The 10,990-nt window shown below is 35.6% G+C and overlaps 1 protein-coding gene across 1 annotated transcript in view; it reads right to left on the reverse strand.

Annotated features, from left to right (window-relative positions):
- AKAP9 (A kinase (PRKA) anchor protein 9) overlaps positions 1–10,990 on the reverse strand; it is an 87,527-nt gene that overhangs the window by 10,747 nt on the left and 65,790 nt on the right. Inside the window, exons 29-39 of the mRNA XM_010296234.1 lie at positions 10,033–10,990; positions 8,913–9,059; positions 8,016–8,519; positions 7,520–7,583; positions 6,699–6,817; positions 5,725–5,916; positions 4,633–4,821; positions 3,833–3,977; positions 2,866–3,085; positions 1,701–1,851; positions 131–799 (exon numbers count right to left, since the gene is read on the reverse strand). The exon at positions 10,033–10,990 is cut by the window's right edge and continues 152 nt beyond it. Coding sequence (XP_010294536.1) covers positions 131–799; positions 1,701–1,851; positions 2,866–3,085; positions 3,833–3,977; positions 4,633–4,821; positions 5,725–5,916; positions 6,699–6,817; positions 7,520–7,583; positions 8,016–8,519; positions 8,913–9,059; positions 10,033–10,990 — 3,358 coding nt within the window. The remainder of the gene's footprint in view (positions 1–130; positions 800–1,700; positions 1,852–2,865; positions 3,086–3,832; positions 3,978–4,632; positions 4,822–5,724; positions 5,917–6,698; positions 6,818–7,519; positions 7,584–8,015; positions 8,520–8,912; positions 9,060–10,032) is intronic.

Raw genomic sequence — 10,990 nt, forward strand, 5'->3', positions numbered from 1 at the left:
TATTTTGTAATCTGTAGGCTATTTTATAGAATGAGTAATGGCACAGTGACACACAATGCTAATTGAACAAAAGAATTAAAAGTTAAATTGCACACTTCAGTATTATACATTGCTCTCAGTCCTACTGTACCTCATTTGGATTGTGGCTTCGTGTCCTTTCGGCTTCCTTTCTTCTTTCATTCTCCTGGTCTTTTTTCTGTAGTTCTTGGATTATTTCCTGCAACTTCTTTGTTTCACTCCCTAATTTCTTAACTTCTTGCTTCTTTTCTCCAAGTTGCCACTGAAGGTCTTCTACTTTGGACTCCAGTTCATGGACTTTCTTCTGTGCTATTATGTTAGCATCTTGTTCTGCTTGTAATGCTTTCCTCTGAATCTGCCTTTCTTTTTCCATTTGCTGTCTCAGTTGCACAGATTCCAGTTTATACTTCTCCATCTCACTTACTAACTCCACTATACGGTCATGCTTTTCATCCATTTGTTTCTGTAGCTCTTTAAGTAATTCCTCAGATGGATTAGGTGCTCCAGCTTGCCCCTTATCTTCAGCACTTTGAAGCTGAGCACATAGCTCTTTTTCCCTTTCTAGGGCACTGCTTATTTCGAGAGCTCGAACCTTCTCTGATTCAAGAAGCACCTGCAACTCAGAACTACGGCCTCGTTCACGTGACAGCTGGGCAGCACTGAGTGCTTCTTGGGATTCAATTTTCTGTTGCAGATCAGTTGACAGCTGTTTCTCTTGCTCCAAAAGTTTAGTTAGCTGTAAGTTCTTTTGTTTTTGATCTTCTAGTGAAAATTTTAAATCCTTCCATAAGAAAATAGAAGAAAAGGATTGATTAAAGCCGTTTGTGTATACTTTCCATTATCTTCTGCAAATTGCAAATATGCTACCTCTACACACGCCACTTTTAACAGGTTTTAATGTGACAATACTCTGAATGCTGCAGTCACACCTGATATTAAAAGATATTACAGGTGTCTTTATTCTAAAATCAGATCATCTCATAAAAGAAGAATATTTGTAACACATAATTTTCATGATACAAACAGCCGTACTTCTGAAGTTTAGATAACTACCTGCTTTTACTTTCTGAAACTGTGAAAGTGATTTTGCAAGTTAAGATTTCAAGATGTAGATACATCTACGCTGTTAAAATGATTGCTTTCTCGTCTTAAAACTTGTACTAGGATACCTGCTCTCTCCCTCACTACATCAGATACTGTAGAGATACCAAGGAAGCTGCTAATGCATTTTCTCCTAAAGTAAAGCCCCTTGTTTGGTTTTCAGGAGGTGAAACCACCGACTTTTAAAATGCAGGCAAACAATGTAACTCCTTAAATAATATTCTTAAATACTATCTTTTATGAGTTAGGTTGTGCTGGGGGCTAGGTGTAGCTATGTTAGCAGTGTCTTGTCCCCTTGAATATCTGAAGGCTATTATACAAATTAGAATCTTTTCATCTTGGACCTGACAAGCGCAGTTGTAAAATCCCTATCAATTTAAAGCGAATTTGCATCAGACCTTTTTCTTTCTTTGCCACACAGCGTCTATACATCTTTCTTCAGCTCTAGATGATATAATACCGCTGCTGAAGACAGAAAATGGAGCACACACTGGACAAAAACGCAAGCCGAGATGAAATGTTAACCCAAAGAAAATTTGCATGCTCCTTGATGTTCTAGGCCATTTGGGATTATGGAATACCTCAAGCTCTTCTCTTCCTCTTTCCTCACTGCGTTCCTTTTTAGCTTTCTCCTTTTCCAAAGCCCACTGCAGCTCTCTTGATTTTTTCTGTTCGCTGGCCATGGTATCCTTTAGAAGATCTAGCTCAGCTGCTTTTTCTTTAACTTCGATCCTAAAAGAGAAATGGGCAACCTTTAGATTAGACAATGGCTCTATTTATTCCATCTTGTGCACTGAAAACAATGCTCGTGTAGTAGAGTAACAGTGAAAAGCCTATTTAGAAAAACAAGCCTAACTTAAAAATAAAAAGGAGCTGCATGGCTCAAAAATGACAGAAAGTGTGTCCATATTGCTAACTTTGTAACTGCCATTTTCCATTAACTGGTGGCTCAGAGGCAGCTAGTGTTCAACTTAATCCAGTCACTGGCTAAAATCTGAAAGAATGCAGGGGAAATGTATCTTGCTGCCATGTGTATCAAAGAAAAAAGAAAACAAATCTATCTTTGGGGGGTAGTAAAAAAAAAAATCCATACCCTGAATTTTCCTTTTTTTGCAAATCAATGTTCCATCAGCTTGCAAAAGAATCTTGCTCCTGATGGTCTATAAAGGCTATAAGGTAATCTATAAAGTAATATGAATTTAAACTCTGTCTTAATTTGTTATCTTTGAGCTGAACATCAAGATACCGTACATGGGCACATCCATCTGGTAAAGGCACAAATAATAATGGATTTCCTGAGTGCCAAATATTAGGCCTCTGCTGTTGACCATGCCAAAGCAACCCTTAGAAGTTATAGAATTTCATATGGAAGTACTTACAAAGTCATTTTAACTCTACATTTTTTTCCTCCATGTTCAGTTTTAGAAGCAGAAAAACCTTTAATAAATATGGTATACTTATTAGCTTGTATACAGTAGTCTAATATGTCAAAATTTAAGAAGAAACTTGGTATTAATAAATCATTAAATCTAACTGTGAATCAGATCTTCTTAATGTATAGAATTACATTTTTTGTCAAATGGAACAGAAGTCTATTTTTTGCCAGACACGTTTTACAGAAAAACTAAGAAGCATTTACATTTCATGAGATCAACTTCCTTCATAAAATCAGTGTTACAACTTGAGACATCATAGAAAAGATCATCTTCACTGTCAACACAGAAAGGTTGGCACTGAAAGCCGCACCTGATAGTTTCCAGGTCCTTGAAGTGCTTGTGCTGTGCTTTAAGGGTTGTTTCAAGCTCTAGTTTGGCTTGTGCAAGTTCATTCTTCAGCTCAGCACCCATCATTCTCTCTGAACTCAGCTGCTCCTGAAGCTCAGCTGCTCTGTCCTTCATACTCCGGAGCTCCACTTGCATCTCAAGTATCTGCGACTGCTTCTGCTGCATATTATACTCCAGCATTTCTAATGAGAGTACCATTAATATGGAAATTACTTAGTAAACAAACAACATGGTTTATTTGGGTAAAGTTCCCCTAGCACTGAGAATGACCACAAGGCTACCACTAAGAATGGTATTTTAAAATAATATATTCTTTCAATAGTGGAGTGAAAGCAAAAACATGACTTTCACACTGGAATACCTTTTATACTTCCCAAGAAATCACCTGAACTCTTAAACTTCTTTAAAAGGCTACATGCGCAATCATATCAATATGTATCATTTGGATTACAACTAACACAACTGAAGTTAAGTAGGTATGTATACTTGTGACCAAATTTTTGTGACAAAACACTGACAGTGAGCATTTACTTAAAGTATACCTGTTCTCTGAACTTTTGTTGTTCCTTCTAATTGCTTCTTAGTTTACTCATTATGACTGACTATCCAACTTAGATGATTTCAAAGCTCTTGAACCTAAACACTGAAGCGCATATTTGGAAAGTAACCTTAAAATACAAGCTCTATTTTTATAGCAGTTGAAATAATTTTGTATCACTTTCAATTTGATACAAGTCGTAAGAACACAGACTGTATCTTCATGTTTGCAAAATTAGTCCAATAAGATTGAAAAAAAAGAGAAGTATGCATGCTCAGAACATGAGTATCAAAATGAAAGAGCAGAGAAAGTCAGTATTTTTTCACCTACAATGTTATGAACGCTGCCATGAAAGCATTTGGAAACAGACATATGTTACCACGGAAGTCACCTTGGCTTTTTGAATCAGCCTCTTGTTCATTCTTTGGATTATTTTTCTTACTGTTCATCTGAGCATGTAATACTTGAATCTCCATCAGCAAACTTCTTCTGTCTGCATTCTGAAGACAGTCCATTGCTGCTCTCTGGTTAGTAGCCTATTAGCATGAGAAACGTTTAAAAGTAAAACTCCAGATTTTATTAGAGTATTTACAGTGTAGATATTACATTTACTTATATATTCATAGTGCATATATATTCAAAACATTTTCAATTAAGTCATAATTAAGTCAATATTATAATACTGGGAAGAACTGCTTGTTTTTTTTTTTTATTTCTCTACTAGGCATCAAAATTATAGAATCAAGAGCTATCAGTTTTATGGCAAATTGTAGTTTTCCTCACTAATCCTTCCATGTTCCAGAGGAGACAACTGACCTCTCTCTGTACCATAGCAGCCTTACCACTTCCACATGAACTTGCTTCATATATACAAGCTACCTTTTCTCTTAGACAGTGTAACATAATTCTAATTAACTTAATGAAAACAAGCTCAAGACAACTGCGTTTAATTAAAATTGATCTCTGAAGACTGTATTTTTTCTATAGCTTGTTGCACCCTAAAATCTCTTTCCCACACCACAGAGCACATCAGTTCTTCTTTTTAAAGACACCTCTTCTTCCTATAAGCTTTACTTTGTTTTCACCCTTAGACTGTCAAAACTACTATTAATACGTGTATTTTTAAATAGATTTATACTTTCAAATTAAAATCGAATGTAGACACTTTGATTAAAGCATGTTTTATACTACCTGGTCTTGTAGTTTGTTCTCTAACTGATTCATCAATATCGCTGCATCTCTAGTGCCCAGTTCTGCAAGTTCAGTTTGAAATGCGGCAAGAAGAACATTTTGCTCTCTCACAAAAAGCTGTTGAATAGCATGCAGAAGTTCTCCTCGCCAGTCTGAGATATTTTCAGGAGATTCAGTACTTGCATAAATCTACAGTGATATAAAAACAATTTAAACAGCAGAATTACATCAAGAATGGTCATTATAATTTTATGTAAATGTGTTTTCAGTGCAACATTGAGCTTTTCTTACTCAATAGCTACATAACTAATTCATACAAATGGATGTATTTATTGTACACATTACGATGTCTTCTGCATGCACAAATGCTAAACTTTTTTCTATGTTTTAGGTGGAAGCGATTTAGATTTTTATAATTGAACATTTAGTCCTGTGTAGTTATTATTTACATTACTGTATTACACTGTCCTTTTAATTTTTACGATGCTACGTGTATGTTCCTAGACTCTCACAGAGCTATGTGGTAGTGTCCAGATACTGCGTATGAAGAAGGTTTGATTTTATAATGGCATAAAGTTAATCCCCCCACTTTGCATGCCAAAGGACATGCAAACGTAATAGAAACTACCTACACATATCCGAAAGACTAACTGGGGTAATGAGACCCGCAAGTCCTAGTAAGTTTTAACGTATTACTGATTAATACTGTGTAGTATTTTAATCGTTTTTTCCCTGTTTTCTCTCACTACAGTATGTTTTTAATAGCATCCAAGTTCTACTACATAAATAAATAACATCATTAAAAATATCTACTTTAACTGCTATTGGAAACATGCTTTCAAAATAGAACTGTTTTTAAAAGGTGGATCCATACAGTCAAAAGCTATCAATGCACAGAAGAACAAATGCAAGCTGTAATTTAAGATGTATTTTATCAGCAGAAAGTGCAACATGCAGTTTCACTGCATATTTTTTAAATCTTTTGCCTTGTAGCATACATTTAGAGCATCTAAACCTGAATTGTGAATGTGCCTTATAAGGTTACCATAAATTATTTTTTATTTAGATAGAAACTTATGGTATTATTTATACCTCAGCTTCTCTATGAAGTTCCATTTTTGCAATTAGGTCTTTCAAAGATGAAATAGTGCTTAGAAAAGCTTTCCTTTCCTCAAGCCAAGAATCTGGCTCTTGCTTAAGAGGTGGCACCTCTCTCTCACCATATGGAAATTCAGTGAGAGACAGCACCTGTATGCCTTCATGATGGACTGCTCTCAGCAAACCCTACAATAAATACAAAAAGAAATCGGTAATGCCAGTAATAATAATAACAACCACCACCACCACCTTATTTCATACATATTGGAATACTGGTACTTCTAAATTGATTAACATAAGGAAACTATTTATGTTCCCTCATATCAAAGAGAGTCACCCAGTTCTTTATATCTGCCAAGCAGCAGAACTTATTAAGTAGGTGTATTTTTCCTCAGTTTCAAATGAAAATTCCCAAAGTTCATCTGTCAAATCAATACTCAAATTTTAAAATGGTTGCTGATGGAAACTGAACATTTGAAAAACAAAGTCCTGGGAAGCTTCCAGGTGAGCTTTGCAATTCGCTTTTTGAAATTGCTATTAACCTAGGGCATTTTTGCAAGAGACTTGCCTTTTTTTTAAAAAACGTAATTAAAAGCATGATACCCTTACTGTTTAAAATAAACACATTAACACATTTGTTTACTTTCACAATATAGATATTATTCTACAACTATAATAACAGACTATAAAATTGGGTAATATATGATCATGACATTAATACACAACTACAACAAATTGTAACAGTAGTTATAATTCTCATAATTCAGAACAAGCCTACAGTTACAAAACTCATATTTAACATGCAACAATGCACATAATTTATCAGAAGTATGTTAAAATGTATTACAATAGCTGACACTTTAAAACTTATCTGAATGGCTCTCTTTTCCCTAATCAAGCAGCAGCTAATCTAAGCTTTTGGTAGTATCTCTCTTGTTTCATAATAAAAATTATCAGTTCTATTTTACCTTAATTTTTTTTGGAAGTAAATCTGTTGAAGTTTCACCTTCATCTGTTCCTTCAGATATTGTGTCAGATCCCTGGGTCTGAGCAAGATACATTCCTTGACTCCAGTCTGAACTGGAGTCTAAAATAAAAGGAGAGAAAAACATGAAAGCTGGATTACTGTGAAACTTTGAAGAACAGGCATCAAAAAAAAGTATTTTTGTCTGTTGTTAAAACAGGTGGTTGCATGTCACCAGAGTTGATTCTAAGCCTGGAGACTACCTGTTTTATAGTTTTTCTTTTTCCATTTCAAAGTAGTTACAGCAAAACAAAACTAAAAAAAAGCCAAACTTAAAAATTCTAGTTTAGTTCTAAAAGAGAAACAACTACTTGCACAAACACTTCTGCCAAATGACCCCCCCTTAATATGCTTAGCCTTTGCCTATGAAAAGGATCATATTAATAATTGTTATTGCTCTTGGAGAAGTCAAGTCCGACCACTGCTAGGGAGCTGTAGCTTTAAATTCTATCAATAGATGACGAAGCTATGCTGAAGAGGTAATGAAATATGTAAGAATAATATAGGAACTCCAGTGGGAAGAAAAAAATTAGCATATGATGCCTTGACTCAATGCATTTCCAGTCTAGTCATTTTCCTTCCGTAGCAAATTAATAAGACATGGCATACTCGGCACCTTTTCTTAGTGCAACAGGTTTGTGGTTTGATCGGGAGAGTAGTTTTTTTTATTTCTTAGAACACAAACTCTTTAACTGTAAACTTAATATTAAAAAACCAGGTTTTATTTATAATGCTGTTTGAAATATATAAAAACAAGTTTCTTACCACTAGAACCTCCATCTCTAGCTTGATATGGTGGAGAATGTGCTAATCCAGAAACTGGGATTCCCTATATTTAGAAAAGAGAACAATCAAATCTTCAGTCACCCCATACTCACTCACAATAAGGGAGCTAACTCTAAGGAACAGGAAACGATAAGAACCTCTTTGTTCAGTTTCTCCTGCAAAGTAATCAAAATGGAGACAAGAAAGATCGCATTCAATAGGGTGACCTACACTTGTCCGTCCCCACTTCACAGAGCAGGACAGGTCCAAGGCAGTAGCACAAGGAAGCATCTGATAGTCGAGCACACTCCCAAACTTAAATTGCTGAGGAAGGGGTTCACAGTCTCTCCCTACACCATGGAAACATCAGAACACTTAAAAGCTTTATATTGAACATGTGGTGGTTCATACCTGACAGACTTTAAATGGGGATTTCTGTAGCAGGAGCAAAAGCACAAACCGAAGTAGTTCAATGAGAATAAAATAGGATATATACCTCTTTAGCTTGTAGAGTTTCTATCATTTCCTTTAAAGTATTACATTCTTTAGTCAATACTTGCACTGCAACAAACTTCTCTCTCTTTAACGCTTCTGATTCAGAGATATGCCTTGTCTCCATGTCCATGATTTCAGCAGCATGGAGTTCTTGCATTTGATCGATTTTTTCAGTAAATTCTCGTACGATCTCTGCAATCTCTTCTGAAGAACATCCATCTTGCAAATCAATTTGGATTTCTGCATTTTTAACAAGGACTGGTGAAGTCTGTACACAGTTGTTGATTTCCACAGTCTTGTCTGTTTGCAATGATGAGCTTTTTCTCATTAGTGTAGATTCACTGGTTGACAAATCACACAATATTTCTGCATCCTTTTTGCTTCCAGTTTTTGCCATTTCCTTGTCCTTTCTCATGTAACTTGCAAGCCTCTCTTCTGCTTGAACTAGGTTCTCTTTGACTTTGCACAAGTCTTCCTGAAGGTGCATCAGACTTGCTTCTTTTACCTGTAAATATGCAGAATCTGAATTATAGTCCTTCTAAATAATTTTTTAAAAATATCTAAAACCCAGACAACCCTCTATACCATTAGAGCTCAGTTTAGTCCTATTTTAAAGCAGTTATGACACATGGTAACCCATATTGCCTCCTAAGAAATATAGCTCTAGATCCACTGTTGCACTATAGTGGACTGTAAAACTATGTACTTTGGCAACAAGTTAAGATTTCGTCTACAGCATCAGCTCTATTCCAGAGACAGTAGGTACTGTGTGACTGTTTTCCTTAGTGACATTCTCAGTACAAGATTAAAAACCCCAAAACTATAGAATGCATATTTGCATGATAAGTCCTGTATAATAATTTGATTTAAATGCAATATGGAACAATATGGTTCTTACTGCTAGTTCTTGCTGAAGTTTTTCTGCCTTTTCTCTGTAACTGCTCAGTTCTTCCTTAGCAGCAGCTGCCTCTTCTTTAACTTTCTCTAGTTCAAATGCATTAATAAGCACATTTTCTTTTCGACTTTCCATCAGTTGTGCTCCTACCTACAGCCACAAATGAAAAGACCATAGGGGAAAACAAATGTTACTTGGATTAACATAGCCTCGAAAAATGAAGACTGAAAGACCATTTTCCTAGATTAACTCTCACAAACTGGGTAAGCGCGGGAGGAAAGACTGTCTTCTCACAGTTTACTGAACTGCAGGCAGAAACTTGCTATACCACGTAGAATGCGCAGGGAGGAAGGTCAACAGAGAGTAGGAAATGAAGTCTGATAATATTATTAAATTTGTAAGACATTTATGACATTCATTCAATCTGGATTTGGATGAAAGGTCTTAGAACCTCTTCTGGTCCAGCAAAGGGTTCCATGATGTCTCTGAACTTAAGAGTTTCAGCAATCAAGCCCATGTTTGGCCTATCGAGCACAGTCAACCTTGACAGAAAGTTTGATATTCAGAGGCAGCATAACCAGTGGTGGATGGAAATCAGGACATATGTATATGGTAAAAACTACTGATGGGAAACATCTTTGGAATCAAGACAGGAAAGCAAGAAAGAGTAAACCAAAATTAAAGCATATATAAACAAACCAATCCCCACCCCCCCCAAACCCAAACCTGTACAGACAAATTGCTATTACTCCCTTATCATTCTGAACTGTCTCTTAAATAATTTTTATCTCTCTACCTCCATGCTGTGTAAAAGTGTAATTTACTCCATTCTATGCCAGTTCAAAGTAAGAATAAGAAAGTATATGTTCAGAATTCAGAATCACCCTACATTCATGAAAAGTCGAGGTGGTTTTAATGCAAAATGGAAATTGATTGAGTTCACCTAAAATAATATAATTTTCTTTTTTGTAACTCCAGGAATAATACAGAAATTAATATCTACCCCACATAGCAGAATATTCCTATCACTAGTCTCATTAAGAAGTGTGTCACTCATTATAGTTTACATTAAAAAAACGTGATTTTATTGAAAACAAGCCAAAAGAAAATGGCATTTATATACCTGGTATATCTGCATTTCTTCTTGCTTAATGTATTTTTGAATCTCTCCTTTGTGTTTTTCTTGAACCTCTTCTAGTAATTGCTGAAGTTCTAAGAGCCTTTCTTCTTTCACTTTAGCTTCCTTTTGCACAATTTTTACATTTTCTTTTTCTAGCTCCAAGTTATGATTTACCATTGCCAGTTGGTCCTCCATCTCACTAAGCCTCTGTGTTAAGAGTGATAGTTTTGATTCCATCTCATTTTCAGTTCTACCCCTCAAACCCTCTGTCTGGGAATTCTTGCTTGTTTCCTCCACACATTTTGGAGCTTCTTGAATTTCCTGCATGAATTTCCTTTGCTCTTGAACTGCATTGAGCTGAACCTGACTCACAAGAGCAGCAGCAACTTTTTCCACTAGTGTCTTTTCCAGTTCTAATATCTTCTTATTAAGTGTTTCTCTTTCAGCTTTGCCTTGCTCTTTCAGGTCTTTTATTTCATTGTAGGATTGGCACAATTCTGAATCTTTTTCCTTAATGCATGCCTGAAGTTGCTGCAGTTGTACTTCCATTTTGCTAATGGTGACTCTTGTATTTTCATCTGATGACCTAAGGTGGGTTTGATCTAGCAACAATATCTTCTCACATGAGCCTTCTTCCACTTTATCAGTTTTCCCATTGTTCCTGTCTTCTGTTTTTTCTGTATCACCTTTCATCAGTGCACACTTATACTTCTCTGTTATTCTTTCGTGTTGTTTTTTCAATATACTTATTTCTTGCTTTAGCTGGTTCATTTTAAAGTTTGTTTCCTCAAGCTCATTCTTCGTTTGAGCTACCTCTACACTCATATTTTCTACTTGCTTCTCTAAAGTTTCTTTTTCTGCCAGAACTGTTTCAAGTGTGTGTTTCAGACTGTCAGTGTCCTCTTGAAAAGCAGCAATGTCTGCAGGTACTTTTTGTTCAATATTTGTCAGTTCCTGCTGA

The sequence above is a fragment of the Phaethon lepturus genome, unplaced genomic scaffold (assembly GCF_000687285.1).
Source record: "Phaethon lepturus isolate BGI_N335 unplaced genomic scaffold, ASM68728v1 scaffold361, whole genome shotgun sequence".
NCBI classification, from domain to species: Eukaryota; Metazoa; Chordata; class Aves; order Phaethontiformes; family Phaethontidae; genus Phaethon; species Phaethon lepturus.